General features: G+C 33.7%; 1 protein-coding gene across 1 annotated transcript in view; it reads left to right on the top strand.

Moving 5' to 3' along the window:
* Positions 1–507: 507 nt before the first annotated feature.
* Positions 508–21,643, top strand: part of NCKAP1 (NCK associated protein 1) — an 83,854-nt gene continuing 62,718 nt past the window's right edge. The window contains exons 1-2 of the mRNA XM_006210237.3: positions 508–891; positions 15,054–15,164. Of these exons, the coding sequence (XP_006210299.1) occupies positions 784–891; positions 15,054–15,164 (219 nt within the window). The 5' untranslated portion in view covers positions 508–783. The remainder of the gene's footprint in view (positions 892–15,053; positions 15,165–21,643) is intronic.

Genomic DNA, 21,643 nt, shown 5'->3' with positions numbered 1-21,643 from the left:
GAGCGTCTGTCAGGCAGTGGGAGGGAAAAGCGCATGGAGCCACCGGCCCACTCTTGGGCGAAACTCGCCAGAAAAGCACCCGCCCTGCCCCCGCCCCCCTCCTCCCCGCCGGCTTCTGCTGGTTTCTTGGGGGAGGTGGTGCTGAAAGACAACTTTGGGGAACTTGAAGGAGAGGGGTGTGTGGCGAACAGAGCCTCATTAGGCCCCGGCTTAGACTCCTATGCCGGTACAGGGGGGCAGTGGGCGGGCCAGGTCTGGTCGGGTCTCGGGCCTGAGCCGCGTCCCGAGCGGCTGCAGCAGCGAGGCGGGGCGGGCCGGGCTAGGGCCCCAGGAGCAGTTCCCCGTCCAGCCTCGTGGGGGCGCCGGCGCTGCCGATCAGGTGACCGAGCGGTCGTCCGGGGCTGCGGGAAGCAGCCTCGTTCTCAGCCGCCGTAGACGCCGCCGCCGCTGCCGCCGCCACACCTAGTGGAGGAGCCCGGGAAGGCGGCTCGCGGGGGTAGCTGGGGCGGAGAGCGCCGGGGGTGGGACGCAAGGGCGGTAGGCGGAAGGCGGACGGCTGCCGCGGCGCGGGCTGCAGCGGGGAAAAGGACCCCGAGGCGTCCGCCGCGGCTCCCTCTGTCACCGGCGCGGGATTGGGGCGCAACGGCTATGGGCGCTCTCCCCTGAGGCGGAGGTCGCGGGAGGGAGGGGAGGAGGCCCGACAGAGGTAGCTGCGGAGGCCGCGGGCTGGTGACTGCGCGCGAGGCGGCCGGCGGCGACACCACGACCACCACCACCACCACCATGTCGCGCTCCGTGCTGCAACCCAGTCAGCAGAAGCTGGCGGAGAAGCTCACCATCCTCAACGACCGGGGCGTCGGCATGCTCACCCGCCTCTACAACATCAAGAAGGTGCGCACGGGCCGGTGAGGCCGCGACGGGGGTGGCGGGCCGGCTGAGGAGGGATGGAGGGCAGGGGAGGCCCGGGCGTCGCCCGGGGCAGAAATCACGGCCTCGCCGCGACAGGCCCGGCTGGGGTCGCGGGGATGCGCCGCGGCCTAACGCGGAGCCCCGGCGCCTCCCCCGGTGGCTCGCGGGCCGGCCAGTGGCAGAGAGAAGCCATTTCCCAGCTCCCAGCGGTGAGATCCGGCCGGGCCCGGCGCGGGGTGAGGGGCGCCGCTGCCGCTCCCTCCTTGGAGCCCCCGCCCCCGGAACGGGGTCTGCGGGAAAGGAGGGCTGGTGGGTGGGCGACATTCTAGGAGCCGGGTAGGGAAACTTGGCTGTTCGGTCACTGAGGTCGAATGGTAGGAATCTGGCGGAGACGGTAGCAGTTTTCCCTCAATTTTTTGGTGTGTAAGTGTGGCTATGTGAGAAGGGAATGGCTAATCAGGGTGAACCCCGCATCCCCTCCGCTTTGCCATTTTATTCTAAATTGCTAACTAAAAGCCGTTTGAGAGCGTGTTGGCGATTTGGAATTACTTCATTTTGAAGGTGGAGAGGAGGGGGAAGTGAGGGTGGAACCAATTTTCTTCTGAAATACTTCTGGGTTGTGAGTCACTAGAACAGGAATAACAACCTTCTCTCTCTTCCCTCTTCACTCCTCATTAGTTTTTCCAGCCGTGTCTGGTAGTATCAAAACATCCTTCCTTAAAGTTCGATGTCTGTACAAAGTAAAAACTGTAAATATGTTGCTATTACTGCGGATTTTATTGCGTATTTTGATAATTTGAATAGCTCTAGCTAATATTCAAAGTCTCTACATGGCTTCAACAGATTAAGGAATGAAAGGCTGAGTTAAGAAAAATAGACGTAAAGATAGAACAAATATTATATTAATTTAGCTTAGGGGGAAAAAAGGCCAAAATCCTTTTCCTTCTAAGACAGAGTTACTAAGTTTTAAATAATTCGATGAAGAGAAAATTTAAGAGAATTTTCTTGATACAATCTAGATCCTTAGGGTTTCCAATGTGTACTTGATATTCTATCTTCATAGTTATCTTTGTTGGCTTTTTAATGCATCATGAATATTACCTTTTAGTTTAGTCATAGCAGTAGAATTGTAGCCCTTGTAAATTAGGGCTACTGAAGAAAATATTTTTTAAAAATTCATATCATGGGATTCAACTATAAAACTGATTATTTCAACAGTATGATGTAGACCCTGTATTCTAAAGGAGAAGACTGTCTTGGCTTAATAATGATAAATTTTGTGTAAGGATAGCTATGCTGCAGTTCGTCACCTGGATGTGAGGATTGATTGACTAAACCCAGTGCAATCTGGAGAGTCACTGCAACATGCCTGTTCAGTTTGTTACGTTTTATGTGACAGGAGCTCAGGGTCATTACAAAGAAGCCTTATATAATTACTAGAGGCCCTTGATTATAAATTTATATAAGTTGAGAATAATTTAATTTTAGGAAGTGTTATGTGTAGGTTGCATTGACATGAACTTTTTTGTGAGATTATGCTTCTTAATAAACTTGGAAGTTGCTTCCTATATGACCTTTGTGCAAAAACGAGCAAGTCAAACAAACATCGCTAAAAGTTACTAGATCTGTGGTATTGCGGTTAAAGGAAATGGTTATGATGGTTTCCAGAAGAGGAAGTGAGAGTAACATCAAAAGTGATTTGGGTATTGGGCAAAATACCGTTTTTCAGGCATTCATTAAACATTTTTTATGGCATGAATACAATCAGACATTACATATTTTACCTTCATAATGAAATAAGATTAGACTAAATTCTAAGTTTTTGAACTCTTATAATTTCAGTTCACTGCCATTTCTCAGAAGCATATTTTTTCATTTCCTGTTTTGAGAATCTTCAGGCTCTTGTGTTATTTAACTAGTAAAATTTAAAATGAGGTGAATATGATTATATCCAAGTGTCTAATATTTTGATTTATTGAAATGTTTTATTTCAGCACTTAATATGTTTATAATTTGTTGAGAAATATTTTTCTATCCTGCCTAATTGTAGATTCTCTATGGGTGAGGAGGGTGTTACACATTTTTGAATTACTGGTCCTTAGGGCCTTAGCTGGTCCATGAGGCCTTCGGTTAGGACTTGTTGATGGATGAATACTTTATGTATATTATATATTTATACAACATATATATGAATGTGTGTATAATCTTGCTCTAGTTTTAGTAGTAGTAGCTTTTGGTCTGCTCTCCTTGTGTGATTTTGCATACAAATACATCAGATGGGTTTTGAATCTTTCAGTCCATATAAAGTTGTCTATAAAGGCTGGCTTTTCTTCTGGGTATCTAGGATTGAACATTTTTCCAAAAATCTTGCCAAAAAAGTAAGATTTGTTTACCATGGGTTTATAAGGTTCCTGCTGTCTACATTTTTATGACAGTATAAGCCAAATAATCTTTTCATTCTCAATGTTTTATAGTCCTCAGAAAAACCTTCTACCACATAATACATGTTTGCCAGTCAGTTATCACATTTTTATTAATGCATGTGTGCATTAGACTGTCTATCAGATCTGATTACTCTGCTCTGTTTCAATTGGAAGTCTTCAATGGAAATATTTTAGTGACCATACACAATGAAAAATACTTCAGTGGCCTAAGTAAAATAAATTCTTAAGTTCCTATAATCAAGAATGGCTTTACTGCTTATTATAGGAATATAACTTGGTTCCTGAAAAATGTTTTGCTTTTTTACAGAAAATTTCATCAATTGAGAAATTTTTGAGTTCTTAATATGTACATTATGAACATTTTAAGGAATTTATGTTCAAATCAGGGATGTAAGAACACATAAGGGAGAATTTTAGGGAAAAGAGGTGAAGATGATGGTAGGTAGTTTTACATTTAAATTTATTTGTTTCATAATTCTGTAAAGACCATTTTTAAAATTAAAAATATGTTCCCTTTCCCAGATCTAATAATGTTACTCACTTATATAGTGAATTTTTAACATTTTCAGGCTACTTTTATATCTGTTACTGTAGTATTGGCAGGCAATGTGGTGGTGGAAGTAGAATACTGAGCCAGAAGTTAGGAGACCTGCCTTCCAATCTTCAGTCTGTCACTGAGAGTGCTGTAATATTGGGTAGATGTCTTAACTTCCCTGAGCTTCATTTTCACTCATCTGTAAAATGGAGGAAAATTAACTGAAAGGAACACTAAAGTCTGTTCCAGCTCTGATATGTTATCTTCATAAGTAGGAGTTAAGGCCCATTTTTTTTTCCTTTTGTTAGGTAGAATTATTACAGTTCAACTGCACATACACATTATATTGCATGTAAATACATTAATACAGTATACTGTACTTTTTTTTAGTTTATGTGTATGTACTAATCATCGTTTCTAAGAACAGATTAGAGCTTTAGCTTTTTAAACTTACATAGTTATCAAAGGAATAAAGCCAACTACAAAATAAGAATCAACAGGATATGGTAATCCAATCATAGAGGCAGTCAAATGTGCTTACACATATTCAAGAAATCGATCAACTTAGTTATAAATAATAAGTAGTTCATTTGTGTCATTATTATTGTTATAATTTTTTAGATTCTTCATATATAAATGATGTCATATGGCATTTTTTTCTTTCCAGTAAGGCCCATTTTAAACAGTAACTGACCTCAAACTGAAAAGAACTTAAACTAATTTTCCATAATATAGGGGTGATAATGCCTACTCTGCTTACTTCACAGGATTGTTTGTTAAGGTAAAAGATTATAATGTGAAAGTAGTTTAGAACTTTTATGAATGTAAGATAGTATTTGTTTAGGTATCTCAGTGACTTTTTTGGACACTTGTTTTTCTGAAATTTTACTCTTTAGGAAACTCATATACCAAAACCCCAAAAGAAAACATTTTAGCTGAGCTTAAAATTTTTTTCTTGTTTACTCTTTTCTTGTTTTCTTGTCTCCTATTTTTTCCTACACCATTACCATCATGAACTTGGTAATTGGTATCTCTGTACCAAAAAGGTCTCAGTTAATACTTTCATATTTTTACTCTTGTTAAATTATTGCCTCAATTCTAAAGGACAGAAGAGAAGAGACCACCCAACTATTGCAGACTTTATTTTAATGGAATATTTTTGCAGATTTCAACATACTTTAACTTCCTTTTTTTTTAAAATTAGAGGAATACTTTTTTTTTCCCATAGTACATTCTCCATGATTTTGGATAAATTTATTTCATGAGGAGAAAATTAATAGAATAGTGATGCAAAATTGAAGTCTTTAGCTGTTATCTGCTTATCTAATGGAGGAAAAAAAATGTACTTGAAAGATACAGTCAAGATAGAGAAGAGAATGAGCTTTAGCCTTCCCTCTCAGCATTGGTTTTCTCTTTCTTTAGGGCCTTATTTTCTGTGTAGGTCAGTCAGGAACAGAAGCATGTTCCAAAGATTGGATTCTGGCAAGTTCTAGACTGAAAAAGATTGTTAGTATTTATAAGATTTTTTTTTCCTAGTGAGATTTCATTGTCAAGATCCTTAAACATGTTAAGAAGAAAACATTATCTCTTCATAAATCTGAATTTAAATAATATATAGCTACCTAAATCCTACTATAGCTATTTGTAACTTTACTTTTCAAGGAAGCTGCTTATAAAAATGAGGATTTAATAATTCCGTTTCTTGTTATGCTGGATGGTAGGCTGAAAAGATAAAGATCACTGAAAAATACTTAGGAAAAAGAATTATTTTTATTTTTTTAAGTGGCAGTGGTAGATTATACATCTTGTTAATTTTGTGGCATTGTTAAATAACTTAAATATTAAATTTTTTAAATGATTACAAAAAGAATACAGGTTTATTGTCAAAAACTCAGCCTTCAAAAATTCTCTGCCTGCTCATCTGCCACTTTTAAAAATAAGCCATATATACTTACACAATTCTGTACAAATGCTGACATATGTGCTTGCATATTTTATTATATTATGACTAAATTAGATACTTTACAAAAATAAAATTGAAGAAGCAGCATGGTACAGTTTACATATAAATGAAATTAGGGTTCTTTACTGTTTGTATACTTATATTTTAAGAAAATTACTGGGATGGACATATTTAGCTAGCTACATCCAGTGTATTTAAAGTGAGGAAGCCCATTTCAGAAAGTGTGTCATTGTTGAAAGTTCTTGTCCTTACTGGTTAGGATGATTAAAAATTTAATTTGTTTCTTGTTTGATAATTTACTTCCACTGTTATTGTTAAGTAAAATTCCAACAATTATTTCAGATCACTTTATGCAGATGTACATTTTTTATGTTATTCAAACTAAATAGTTTTATCTCCTCATTCTTCAACTAAAATAATGCATAATAAAAGTAATGCTGGCTGCTATTTATTAAGACTTCAAAATATGCTAAATTAAAATTTTTTTCTTTTATTTGTCCATAGATCTGTGACATAGATCCCTATTCTATAGATAAAGCAATTGAATTTGAAGTTAATTTGCACAATTCTTACTCTAAAAGAGGAATTTGGATTGGCACGTTTCTTTCTTTATCCCTAACTCTGGGCTCTTTATTATTTTTGCCATTAGATTTATAGTCATAAGTGAAATTTTAGTGGTAGATATAATTAGATTTTGAACCCACAGTAACCTTAAATATGCAATTATATTACAGAAATAATTTTCCTTTTTAATGTAGACTACTTCTGTATGAACTTTGTATGGATTTGTATGAAAAAATCATTGTGATCATAAAGATTAGTATACTGGTGATTATTAATAAAGACTTATGTTTAGATTTGTAATGTACTAAAATGTGAAATAGTTTAGAATTAGGAAACTTTAAACTTATTAACATTTTGAGAAAATATATTTTGTATTTACTTTTCATATTATATTCATCTTTCCTTTGTGATTCTTTATAAAACTTAGTCTATGACATACTAAAATACACAAACTGAAAAGACTAGCCATACAAGTAATACTATGAAAACTAACAGAAAATTTTGCTTAAACTAGGGGAAGAGTATATGTAAAACAGAAGGGAAGATGTAAACTTGGAGAAACACAGTAAAATAGCATTTATCTTCCTTAATTTTAAGGACACATACAATCATCTCCTCACTGAAGATATTTTGTTTAATATTGACATTTCAAATATATTTTTTTCATTTTACATTTTGATTTCTAAAGTCAAATGGTATTTTTTTGCATTGAAAACTTCTGCATGATATGTAAGAAATGCAATTAAGAAAGTACAACCAGTGAGAGTCTTTCTGTCTTGGACTTTACAAAATTAGTAGTATTTTTTTCTGCTTCCAAGGTGTGTTTTTTGGTGACTTTTTAATATTACCTTTATTAGTAAATGCAGGAAAATCTTCTTGATTTTGATCCTATTAGGAATTTTCAGTACTGTAATTATTAGATTTTGGGTTACTTAATCTGACAACGATGAGAAAATCTGGTTAATCATTTCTTCAAATAATGTACTGAAATGTTTTACTTGAAGTTAAACTTAATAAGCTCTTCAATTGTTAGATTGTAAGTAGAGCGAACAAGTGTCAGTTACGAAGGAATCTCATATTAAGTAAAAGAGCCTATACTGGAAAATACTTTTCTTATTGCATAATTGATTATTTCAGATACTTGACAGTAATTAAACTGTATCTTTACAGCTATTTTATTAGTCATATGAACTATTCTTTCAGGGAGTACCAAATATTGAGGATTTCCTTTTCATTCATTCATTCACTCTTCATTTATTGAATGTCTTCCTGGACACTGAGGAAACAGATAAATTAAGATACAATCTCCAATGCCAAGAAATTCGTATTGAGGTGGATGAGAGAGATGTATAGATAATTAATTAAAATCCAGTGTTTAAGTGTGGATGTGGGTGACTTGAGAAGGGAGTTACAGGTTCCCATCTGGAAGAAGCGGGAAGAAGAGATAATGACTTTTATGCTTGATTTTGAAATATGAATAGAAACTTTAGCCATGTGGTGACGAGTAGCCAGTCATTACTCAAGATTCCAGACTTTTGTTCATAAATATTTATAAGTATATGAAGATACAAAATATATAAGGTTATATACTATCCTTGTAATATCTAATGTCTTAGAGGCTGGCTTACAGCCTCTAAACTTCTCTATTACTTTCCATACTTGTAGCATATTCTGAGGGTTGAGAGGGCTAAATTCTAGATAAAGCTCTGATACTAATTTTTTTTTTTGGACAAGTTGTTTAGAATTTCTGAGTTAGTTCTTCATTTATAAGTCGAGGAGACCAGTGCTTCTTAGTCAGGGATACATAATATAATCATTTTAGAAGGTTTTTAAAAATACATACATCTAGATTTTGACCCAAATCTACTGAATAAGAAAAAGCCCCCGAGATGGCTCTAATGTTAAGAATACTGAAATAAGTAAGGCATAAGTTCTTAATACTTCTGATTTCTTTCTCTGATAATTGTTCACTGTAGTGATTTAAGTTTGTTTTCTGGTGGTAACTAAATTTCTGGAATGCTAGGCTGCAAATAGGCTCTGTACCAGCAAAACCATCTACAGGGGTACTTGGTTTCAGCTTCTCTTATGCTCCAAGTTACATATTTTTTGGTTTTCTAAGCCATGTTAGTCTTATTGATTCTGATTCTTGGAATCTTAGATATTTCAGTTCTTCCACATTTGTGGAATACTCTTTAATTAGCCTTATAAGGTTAAGAATTAAATGAGTTGATTCACATGAAGTGCTAGTATAGTGCCTGGCACAAGAGTAAGAAGTGAATAAATGTTCACAGTTACTGATTTATTTCAGGGGCTTGAAACATAGTGGACACTTACTTACTGTGTGTTCATTTTTTCCTATTTAATCCAGCTCAGGACTACCTTTAGGAAACATTTCTTAATTATTCCTTTTTACTGCATGGTACCATAGTTTGATGTCTACTACTACTAATACAAAATAGCTATTTGTACTTCAGAAGTATGTTTCTCAGCAGTCTTTTAAAGAGCAACTTTTTTAGAACAGTAAAATGTGACCATGTATACTATTTTTAAAGAACTGTAATCAAACATCTTTGTTCTGTAAACTGAGATGCGTCTTTGTTCTGTAAACTGAGATGCTGAAAAATCTTTGAAAGTAACAATGGCATTGACATCTTCTTGAGAATCGAATGGTAATTAATAACTTTAATTTGAATCATTAAAATTTTTAATAATAAATTTTGAAATACATAATGGGTTGAAATATTCATTTATGATTTCCCCAGAACCTGTACTTAGAAAACAATAAGCCTAATTTATATATCTTTAAATCTGCTACTGTTGGCTCTAGTTAAGAGGTAATTTATAAAATTACATTAATTTAAAAGCATTTCCAGTAATTTAAGTAAACTTTCCTATCAAGCTTATTAATCCAAAGTGTAGCAGTGGGTTACTTTTTTCCTTTCTTTCTCTCTCTTTTTTTTTTTTTTTTTTTTTTACCTACCAGAGCTCAAAAGGAAGTTGAAAGCAGATTGGTTGGCCAAAATATAGGTGATACGTGTGAAAAAAAATTAACCAATAATACTAGAATTGGAGTCTTGTTTTGATCTTGATGGAGTTTCCAATTATTGGAAAATCTCAGACTGTATTACTTTTGTTATTTTTAAACTTAGAAAATAAAAGAATTATAAGCAAGTTACTTTTATAGTTCATGATCTTAGGTAATGTCCATTTTTCCTATAGGCATTTATTTAAATTTGTTAAGACTTGAAGGAGAATCCCCCTTGATTCCTTGATGCCTTCAGTTTTGCAAAACTTACTTTAAAACAAGTTTATTATTTCTTGTTTATTGAGTAAAAATTAGATTCCTCTTCCTAGCATAAATTGGTCACATTCTGTATTTTTCTCTTCTTCCCTGACATGATTCAGATGAGGCTGATTTCTTTTCTCTGCTCTCACAAATAAACATTCTCAATCTGATCCCTGAATTTTGTTCATGTTTTTTTCAATTAAAGTATTATATTTAAAAAACTATTTTGTCCTATGGTATTTTGGCAAAGGAATGTGTTTTATTACTGAGTTAGACTAGAAATGTAAAAAGCTGATTGAACTAATCAGATTTTTCCTCTAATAGTGATTACTCCAATAAAAGTTTTGAGCAGGTGAGGTATTGAAAGAATGGAACAGTTTTTTTATACGTTTTTTGGGCACATACATTTTTAAATAAGTATTTTTAGTGCTTTGGAATCTTTGGGTACTCAAAGTTAGTATAAAACCTTGAGCAAGTCACTTAATTTTTTTGAAGTGCCTTTCCTCTCTGTTGAGTGATGGTTTAGATAATTTCTGAACATAGGTGTTTTGCATGCAACAGGTGTCCAGTAAATATTCTTTTTACTCCCTGCTCCAGTGTCTTTATTGTTTTCTTTTTTCTTGGGTGTTCTTCATCTCCTATGAATAAGGAGAGGACTATTTCTATATTTGATTTGATGGTATTTGATTTTTTTTTAACATTGTGGTAAGGAAGTTCTTGAGAAAATACAAAACATTAACCATATGAAATTAAGTTGGTATGTAATCTATATGTTGTGACAGCCTGAGGAAGGGCCTTGGGAAGGGATTTTGGTGGTAGATTGGCAGAAAGATTTGTTTTAAAGTCACACTTCAAAATCTGATTTTGAGGTTTCTAATCAAAGACATTTATTTTGTGGCCTGAATAAAATATTATGTGGCTTTCTGAAACATGTTTCTTCTTTGTTTTTGATAATAATGTTATACTTGTGTTTTGCAAAAAAACAAAAACAAAAACCCAACTTGAAAATACTGAATTGACAATACTAACGTTGAATTGATTATAAATTGATTAAATGGAAAATCTTATTTTGATAATTTGGAGCTCACTATAAATATCCATGTGTTTTGAAAAGTTTTATTTAAAAAAATAGAAAGTAATTATTTAAAATTTATAAATACTTGTGTGCCAGGCATCTGGAATAAACACTTACAGGTGCATTTTGTCTTTTAAAAATCTGAACAGTCTGCCCTATGAAGTAGGTAATAATAGTATCCTCAATTTATGGATTAGAGTGTGAGGCTTAGGTTAAGCAACTTGCCTAAGGTCATATGGGCTGTGATCTACTTGACTCAGACTTGTTAATTAATATGTTTATGTATTTCTTTTAACAGTAATGTCATTTTATCTACCGTATTAGTCTCTGTTGAATTTAAAGATAATTAGAATACTAATAGGAAATAAAGTTCCAATTCTGAAAATTGGAAATTTAAGTACATAAATTTTTAAATTTGCTTTAGATCTTCTGGAATTTTAAATTACAGTATTCTCTGCATTATGAAATAATGCTGAATCCAAGATAAACTAAAACAAAGTTTTAGAAGGGTGCTTTTTAAAAAAATTCTGTGGTTCAGATAGTTTTCTTTTTGTCTGGGGAAATAGCCTTTTTAGCCAATTATGTATAAAACCTTTTTTGTAGGGCTGTAAGATTCAGGGGTTTGGACACAATTTTGCCCTCTACTTTTTTTGGTTTTTTTCCTTTTTCTGAGGTGGGGATAGGCAGGTTAAAAGTACTCGAGTTTTATTTGAATTGGTAATTTGTTATATCTTTTTATTCAATCTTTGTGGTAAGCTTTTCTGAAATGTATTAGCCTAAAATGTATTGATAACTAAGTGTAGTAGTATTATATCATTTTCTTAAATGTGGTACTTCAAAGGGCAATACTTTTCAGGGTAACAGATTAATTTTGTGTAATATTACTGTAGTAGGACAAGATAGGGTTTTAGGTGTACCATCTGCAGGCTATGTTCTTTTAGGTGTTAACTTATGATTTCTTTGTCCTCAATGTCATCAAAATTAAATTTTTGAGTTAGAGTAGGGAAGAAGATTAATCTTTATAAACTGAGACATCTGGTTAGTTGGAAATTTGCTGTACTCCTTCAGTATTGTGGGACATGCTTCTCAACTGAATTATTAAGTATGGCTCTTTGCCAAGATGTATTTATATAGATGCTGGGTTTTAGTCAAGTTTTTTTTTTTCCTTGCACTTTTACTTTTTTTTTTTCCTGAGAATTTGCAAATGTCTCTATTGGTGTTAAGTAAATAAATCAAGTAGGTTGATTTTGGAAAAAATGAAATGATGCCTAGTACCTCTGTATAGTATCTATGAATCTTGTATTTTTTATTGGCATCTTTTTGAGCACATATAGTATGCCTGCTGCCCTTAAAAATTCTATACATGTGCACACACACACAGACACTGATGTAATGGACTTAAAAACTTTTTAGGGTAGATTGTAAGTATTATTACCTGTTTAACAGATGAAGCAACTGAAGCACAGAAAATCACTTGCTTATGGTTGTAGCTAGAAAGTGATGGAGCAGGAGTTGAACATGGACAGCCTATCTTAGAACTTATATTCTTAACCACTAGGCTAATAATCTTTTTCTATAAATCATATTTGGTATGTTTAAACTTGGGATAAATGAAAGTAATAAGTGACTGGGAGAAGAAACTGTAGTTTTTATTGCTAGCTCTGTATACTATGTTGAAGACTAGTACTATTCATATGAGACTTTTACTTAGGCAATTATAATTATTATAGTTACTGTTAACAACAGTTAACATTTTTAAAGTAGTACATGCCAGTCCTTTGCTTAATACTGTTCATGGTTTATCTGTCTCTCTTCTAATCCTCATAATGACTCTATGAGGTAAGTACTAATTTCCCCATTTACATGAAGAAGCTGAGACTAGGAGATGTTATGTAATATATTCAAGGTCCCATGGATAGTAAGTGATGAAGATTGAAACTCAGTCAATCTTATTCCAGAGTCTGTGTTCTTAATCTTTATGGCATACTGCCTCCCAGTGCAGTTTGTTTAGATATGGCTCACTGAGTAGTGTGGGAAAAAGTAAATCAATTAGAAGGAAAGACTATAACCATTTATTTTTCTACTGAAATGAAATTCCATTCTTTATTTTTTCAGTGTAATAAGGAAGAGCTGTTCATACACAGAATCTTTAGTTACTTAAATTCTTCTGCAATAAAATTTGTGATCATTGGAAATGGGTATGGTAGTCTATCATATTTTTACTATTTGGTAGCCACTAATGTTAGGTAGCTAAATTTTTAAATAGAGTATGAAAGATAATACATATCTTAAGAAATAATTTGAATCACCTTAGGATTCTGCACTACCTCAGGAGTGTTTATGAAACTTGATTTTCATTTTATCATTGATATGAGGAAATCATATATATGCTGCATATGCTAACATGTAACTATTTCTGTTTGGACAAGCTCTTAGTTGTGTGGCTCTTAGTTATTCTTATTTATAGTATAATATTTTGGGAGAAGTGGATTAATTGGAAGACTAATTTATGAGAAATATTTTAAGCAAATGATAGTCTACTCTAAGATATATTTTAATATTTATAATGTTGAAATGGAATTTACATAATAGCCTTGTGTCATTCTGGTTAAGGATTATGAAGTTCTAAATTTCTTACAGTTAATTTTGTTTTATCTAGTTACATTTGATATTTAAGATAATTCTTACTGCATTCCTATTTCCATTTGGAAAATATAGGAATGTTTGCTCTGATTTTTATACTTTGGCTTGGAAGGGAATTAGTTGATATTTGAAGCATAGTTTCAGTTTGAGCTGAAATGCAAAAGTCATCCAATAACGATTTATTTTTATTCTTGGCTACCATTACTTTTTAAGGTATGTAAAATTTCACTGATGGTTTTGCTCCTGTTTTTTGTAGTTGCATGTAGTCTTTATTTTTCCTTCTAGTATTATTTTAAGTTGATTTAGAAAGAGCACCAAGAAACTGACATGGTTGTACACCTACACAGTAGTATTTAAATATATATGAAATCTATTGTATACTAAAACTCGCTACTTAGAATACCTTTAAATTGTAGCACCATATACTTCTAATCTTGTTTTGTTATTCGTAGTCTGCAGTGCATAAGTTCTCTACTGAAACGTCTGTCATAGTTTGACAATCATTGTTTACAAGTAATTTTCTCTCTTTTTATTACAATGCTTCCCCAGCAAGGACAAGTTTGGAAGGTTTGCAAAGCTTTTCACCTTCCCTCTGCCCGCTTGCCCGCTTTCAGATCAGTTTCATGTTTCATAACTTCTCTTTCTGCAATCCACAACATAGCCATAGTAACGATGAAAAAACATTAAATTGCAATACTATATTTCCTCACGTATAGTAGAGTGATAACTTCTCAAAGGACACAAACCTCTTTAAAAATGAAATAAAAAGAAATTAAGTAGGAATGTTATAATTTTAGTAATTCCCTAAGAAATAACATCTCACTAGAAAGCAGTTAATTGTATGTCACATAATAAAATAGTGGACAGTATTGAAGATTATATTCTGTATTGCTAATAGTTCAGATAAAAAGTTCTAACAATAATACCTTACATTTGCACAATGCTTTACAGTTTACTACAGAGAATGCTGTACTACTGATGTGGTCAAAATGTAAACATTTCCATTTGTTCTGTGCTTATAAGATGTAGAATAGATGTAGATTTCATTGTTTAAAGTGCTGCTGGTATGATGGAAAACAGTGTTGTAACTCAGATATTTAGAGGAACAGGCAACACACGTTAGTACTATAAAGACAATTTTAGCAGCTTCCAGTTCTTTTGAACTAGGGCTCTTGTATTAAAATGTTTAAAGTGAATGAGGAAAGCATTTTGGAAAAGACATTTAAACACAAGTTTTTATTATATGACACATAGAAAGAAACATTTCCAGTACTCTACTGAATATTTAATTTTATAATATTTTATTAGCTTCAGATGAATACAATCCTACCTCAAACCAAGAATTTTTTTTCTTTTTCTTTTTTTTTTTTAGGTTTGAGCTTTTTCCTTCACTGCTGTTCTGCGCTAACTGCTTTGAAACTTTCCATGCATTTTTTTCAGTAGAAGAACATCTCTGTACTGTCTCCCATTGCATATTTCAGCTGTGACAATCCCTGCACTTTGCCTATTCATTTTATCACCTGCTCACCAAAAACAAATATCTCTCTGATTTCTGATTACAGATTTGCTATTATTCCTTGGTTTTAGAAGAAGGATGCATTTCACTTTTTTTTTTTATTGCTGTTGTTTTATAGGCTTGTGGAGACCCCAAGGCAAAACCATCCTACCTTATTGACAAAAACCTGGAATCAGCTGTGAAATTCATAGTCAGAAAATTCCCTGCAGTAGAAACTCGCAACAACAATGTAAGTTGTTTAAACTTCTGTATTACTTGATTTTAGTCATCTGTAGTGAAAGTAATGGTCAGTATAATGCTTGAAGTAGCTTTTATTTATCTAATTCTTTGTATTTTAGAGCCCTTATCTCTGAAACTTTGGTGGGGGGATGACTCGATTACATTGCCATTTTATTATAGAAAACATAGAATCTTAATTTCTTTTATACACCTACTCCCTTTCAAGTTGCAACAAATAGTGAGGTAATAGATATGTATATATTCAAATACTTGGCATGACTAGTTGAGAGATTTTTCTTACAGTCATAGACTTAATAACTTTGTCTTGAAGTTAGTTAAATGTCTTCATAGAGCTTGTATTGCTTTTAGCAATTATCTATATTTAGCTTTAAAATATATTTCTCTAGTTTTTTTATAATTAAAGAAAACATTTTTGAAAATTAAGTAACATAACAGGGTGATGGTGTTAGGATCTTTATTATCCCATATTTTCTCTAATGGGATACTTTTTCGTAGTACTGTTTTGAAATATAATGACATTTAGAGGCTTCCCACTATATTCACATATCTTTTGGTAAATTTTTTTATAATAACTGCTATGAATAACTAATATTAGAAAATTAAATTAGAGTTATTTTTCACATTACCGTGGCCTTTTCATATAAATTCTGTTGACTTGGGATCTTTCTGCATATCTTCTCTCTTTCCTTTTTTTCTTTCATAGTCTCGTGTTATAGTCCTTGCTATCTCTTTTTTTTAATGTATAAACTTAGTCTAGAAGTTTCTTCTTACATATGATTTCCCTACTTTTAAGAGGTTCTGCTTGAAAAATATTTTGTCATCTTTTGGTTTCCTCAAATTATGTATATGTTCATTGAAGATTTGTACGTTGATACTTTTACTTAAAAATATTTTAACGTAGAGGGAAAATACCAGTCAGAATTAAGTCTGGTGAAGTGCTTTTTTAAGAATTAATCAAAAAAAGTTTTATGTTTTTTGTGCATATAGTTCAGTAGAGATCTTTCTTTATTTCACAGAAGATTGTGTTTTATAATTGTTACATTAAGGTTACACAATTAGTTCCTGATTACAAATGAATGACTCAAAGCACACACATTTTAAGAACACTATTATTTGTGTGGAGAACTCTTTTTTAGTTATTGACATTAATTAGCTAACTCATCTGAGAGATTATATACTCTGAATGAAAGATTTTTGTAGTGAAAATCTGTCTTACATTTAATTTCATGTACGCTTCTCTTCTCATGGCTCATAAAATGTCTGTGAACATGCGCTCTGCAGAGTCTTTCAAGTTTAATTTATGTGTATACATATGTAAATTTCTGTGTGAGAGTAAGCATTGTTCCTGGATATGAGGTCTTTTCTTAGAAAATTAGCAGGAGCTGATTAAATATGTATTCACTATTTCATAACAGTAACATTTTTTGTTAAAGAATACATCAAGAATCTTTGTTCTTGATTTGCTAGGCAAACTGTTTACAATAATGTTTTTTGGTTTTTTTAAAAATAGTTTTGCTTATCTTTTCAACTTTTGCAGCACAAATTGATGTTTTAAATAACAGCTTTACTGAGATATGATTCACATAGCATACAGTTCACCCATTTAAAGTGTACAATTCAGTGGTTTTTAGGATATCCACAGAGCTCTGTATCCAATACCACAGTCAGTTTTAGAACATTTTCATCATCCCAGAAGGAAACCTCAGACCCGTGAGCAGTCACTCCTCCCAAGCCCTACCCTCTACACCCTTCAGCAAACCCCAGTCTACTTCCGTATGCATGTCTATTCTGGAGATTTTATATAAATAGAGTCAAATAACATGTCTTTTTTGGCTAGCTTTTTTTCACTTAGTGTAATGTTTCCAACGTTTATCCACGTTGTAGCATATATCAGTATATCATTTCTTTTTATTGCCAAAAATACTCCATTGTGTGGCTATATCACATTAGTTGATGGATGCATGAGTTGTTTCTGTTTTTTGACTATTATGAATAATGCTGCTGTAAGTATTTCTATAAAAGTTATATGGACGTATTTTTTTTTCCTCTTAGATATATACACCTAGGAGTGGAATTGTTGGATCATGTGATAATTGTGTTTAACCTATGAAATCAATTGTACAGTGTTGTTGAATGTTATGACTACTTATAGAATTTACTCTGGTTGTTTTTGTTTGCAAAGTATGAGTTTTGTCTTATGGCTTTTACAGTTTTGTGTAATGCTATTCTGTTGTTTTTATCTGCTGAAGTACTGTGTATTGAGTATTTGTGAAGTTTTATGACCTTAGTTTTGATTTGGGCCTGTTAAAATCCTTGTGAGAAGTTCCTAGCCAGCTTGGGTTAGGAAATGAGAAATAAGGAGTTTAGTTTTATTATTTTTTTTAACTCTAGAAAAAGTAGTTAGAAGTTTATGGACAGAGAAAGACAGTAGCATCTGGTACTGATAGGAAGGAGCTTGCAGATTTCTGGCTACTAAGTGCGCTGAAGAAATAGTATTGATATCACAGTTGGCTTTTTTCCTTCCTAGTCTTGGTCTTTGGTCCATTGTATAAATATGTGCTATGCTTACTTTATATCAGGGATCAGAGAGAATTAATGGTTAGCACTATTTCTTTTTTGATATATGTCATATAAGCACCACTTGTCCCCAGTCTTAGGAAAGGCAGTCACAAAAAAGAGATGTTTCAGTGAAAAAATGCAGAAAAATTTTTGTTTTCAAGGTTCTAAAATAGACCCTTATGTAAAAAAAAAAAAAGGCTAATCTTATTTTGTAGCCAAAAAAATTGTTGATTTTTATTGCTTCTTTGGTAACTGCTTCTGCTCCAGCTCCTATACTTTTAAATCCAGTGCTGCTATCCAGGGAGCACATAGATATCTGGTACACAACAAAGGAGGGCACTGCCAGCTTATAGCAAGATTGGTTCTTAATATAGCCTAACACTGATGGTGTTGGACTCTATTGAGTCACTTTTATTGTCTTGCGTAGGCTCCTTTGTGACCAGTTATAAACTTTCCCCACAATTCTGGACTTAAGGAAAGTCTGTATCAAGGAATGGACTTCTGGGGGGAGGTGGGTAGTCCTTGTGTTGAACTAAATGCCTGCCTTATATGCTTCAAAGCAGGTTGATGAAGTAAAGCTGAAATGAATAAAAGCCATCCAGTTTTATAATTATAGCAGGCAGTTGTCTAGTGTCTCACATGTGCTAGGCTATATATTTTAATAAAGTTTATAGATTTTCTTATTTAATTTAGATTAAGGAAGACATCTCTGAGCTAAGAGATTATTTGTCTACAACATTATATCTTCCATTATTTTGAAATTGTAACTGTCAAATGGATTTATGGTTTGTTTCCCATAGGTTTCTAATGAGCATATAGAGGGAAATCTGTTATTTCCCTGGATGAAGAAAATAATAGAAAACTCCTTATTTTATTAACAGGTAAAAATTGTTTTGCCCAAGAAATTCTAAAAGCTAATGTTCAGGTGTATGTTAGAATTTTTCTTCAAGAATTTTTTTTCTAAAATTTTTTAAACTTAATTACCCCTCCTTCCTATGTTGTATTTGCATCTAAAAGCTAGTTTGTGTTTTTTAAAATAGTAAAAGTATCTGACACAAAGTGTCATTATGAGATTTTCCTATTTATTATACATTTTAGTATAAAATTTTGGATTTGAGTCCCAAATTAAGAGGGAAATGATGTAAATTACTGTCTTATATATGTTAAATTAGATCTTAACTCCCTAAGAATGAAGATATTGTTAGTGAGTAGAGTGCCACAATAATAATATAGAGATTCTTGATTTAAGTACAGCCATTATTGAAATAATTACAAAATAAGCTTTCAAACTTAGAGGAATATTTTGTTATTGATACTATTTATTTCCTCTTTCAAGGAGCACAGTATTATAAGATACTAAGTAATAAATTATATTTTTCATTTAAGTAGCTTATAAGGTTACTCAAGGCAAGACAAAGTAACTCTAAAAGTGTCATAATTGGCAGTAAAGTTTTTCCAGAGACACAGCATTAGAATCTGTTTTTAGACACCATTTTATTATCCCTAATGCTTGGCACATAAGAGGCACTAAATAAATGTTTGATGAGTGAATGAACCTAATTGATAGGCTTTAACTTAGCTAGCTTTCATTTATTCAAGTGTGATCTTAGATTATGTCAGGATCCAAACTTACCAATACTTTTTTTTAAACTTCATTATGTTATTAGCTAAAAAAATAACTAGTAGGGCTATACTAATACATCTCATTAATGAAATTACTGAAAGTAACCTGAAAAAGAGTAAGAGTCCCAACTTAAAAACATGAATGTGTTCTGAGGTTGGGTTGGTGATTTTGGGGATGGGGATGGGGAGGCTCATGACACATGCATTGTGGTTTAGTCAGGAGTTAGAAGGGAAGGGTAAGGAAACTTATTCATTCCTGGTTAGTCTCTACACAGGCATTCCTTATCTGGTCATGGCTTTCATCGTGATGGTAGTATACTGGTTAAGAGGATGGACAACAAACTGGAATTTGAGTTTTGGTCTTTCCACTTACCAGCTGAATAATTTTGGGCAAATCATTTAACATCTTAACGTCTCTCTGTTTGTATCTCTAAAATGGTGATATTATCAGTATCAAGGAACAGTTTAATGTCTCCTAAAGCACTTAGCAGATTTGTGTAACAAATTGCTTTTGTAAAATGGAAGCTGTTATTTATATTACCTCTCTGGCTTTTGGTCTACTTCACTGGCTTTTCTTTTAGCAGCAGTTTAAATGTGGGTATTTTTTAATGACCTTTCTTTTCATGCTCCACAGTGTATCTATCTGTATGAAAACATTTTACTCCCATGGCATCAACTAAGTAATATACTATCAGCTAAGTAATACAGTGGATACTATCCTGTCTAGTATACTGTCTACAGCTACAGCTACAGCTACTCTTTGAACAGCTTCACAAGCTAAATAGCAAACTTTGTATCCAATGCTGAACACATGATGATCCTCCACTTTGTTTCTGTTCTGTGTTCCTGTGTTCTCTGCTTTAAGCCATCACCATTCACTTGGTTACCTAAACCAGAACCCTCAGAAACCCCTTTAACTTTTATACAACATCAGACTGGTCATTGAGGGCTTGTCAGTTTTGATACTGTCTGTAATATCTTTTGAATTTACCCTTTCAGATCTGTTCTGCTGGGACACATGCTGTGATAATGCAAACACTGCTTTTCATGCCACCCTAGCTCTCCTCTTACTATTCCTTTCCTCCCTTTCCCCAGTCCCCTCTAGGGGAAACAGAACAAAACAAAAGTAATCTCTTTCTTTGTACTACCTCACATCTCTGTTTTCCTGGACCATGCACCCATCTTTAAATCTCTGTTGACTAGGATATAGTAGGGCAGCAAATAATACTTTGATTTTAAAAGGAATCATCTTAAGTAAAATAATGTAACGGAGTTTTGATGATACAGTTTTTTGGAGAAATCTGTGTGTGTATATAAAATCTTAATGGAAACCTAAGGAAATATTTGGCTTTGACCAATTAAACTTTGCCAAAATTCAAAGAATTTTAATACAATGAGAACTGACATGTCAATATTCTTTTTAAAAAGTATCATTAACATTCAGTGAATATCTCTTAGAAGAATTTAGGATGACAAGCAAGTATATGTAATCCTACCACACTCTTTCCCACCCTACTTGTATTTCTCAGGGGGAACTTCTGCTTTTAGTATATCTGGAGGTTACCTCCAGAGCTGTAAGGAATATGCTTATTCTTTTATATATTCATTTGCCAATTTTAGACAAGATCTATTAATTCTTTGCTACAAAATAGAATAATTTAGCTTTTTAAGTTTCCTGCCCCTCATTTACCTTCTCCCCTCTTCCTGATAATTTGATAGTTTTTTTGTTAATATTTTTAGATCCTTGTTTACTTTTTAAACTTTAAGTAATTTAGTTCTCTATATTTATACCCTTACCCTTAGTCATTTATACTTTAATTTTATCAAAATTGTTAATGCTTTCCTTTGGTTTTGTAATCATAAAATGTTCTGAGATTGAATTATATGCTGATACTAAAAATTAAAAACCAATAAGGATCCTAGTGTTCGGTTTGCATGGCTTCACTCCATTATCACACTTTGGACTTTATTGTAACTCCAAATAATGTAATACAACATACTATATTATATATATTTATATATAGTTTTATGTGTAATATATTTATCATTAAAGTGAAATGGATTCTCTCTTCCAGAATTAGTTCAATTAAACTTCTTACATAGATTAGTGATATTATGACTTTCTCGTATTAGTTATGGGCCTTATAGAATTATAAAATTTATTGAGTCTAATAATTATACCACCTTTTTATAAGCTTTCCTTTTTTCTGGAGCCTACTTTCCTATAACCGTCTGCCTTCTAACTTCCCTCTGGACGGTTTGTATAAGCCTGCTGCATAGCTTTCG

Source organism: Vicugna pacos, chromosome 5 (assembly GCF_048564905.1).
Source record: "Vicugna pacos chromosome 5, VicPac4, whole genome shotgun sequence".
Classification (NCBI taxonomy): Eukaryota; Metazoa; Chordata; class Mammalia; order Artiodactyla; family Camelidae; genus Vicugna; species Vicugna pacos.
Note: the sequence above shows the minus strand (reverse complement) of the source record. Positions and strands in the feature narration are given on the sequence as shown.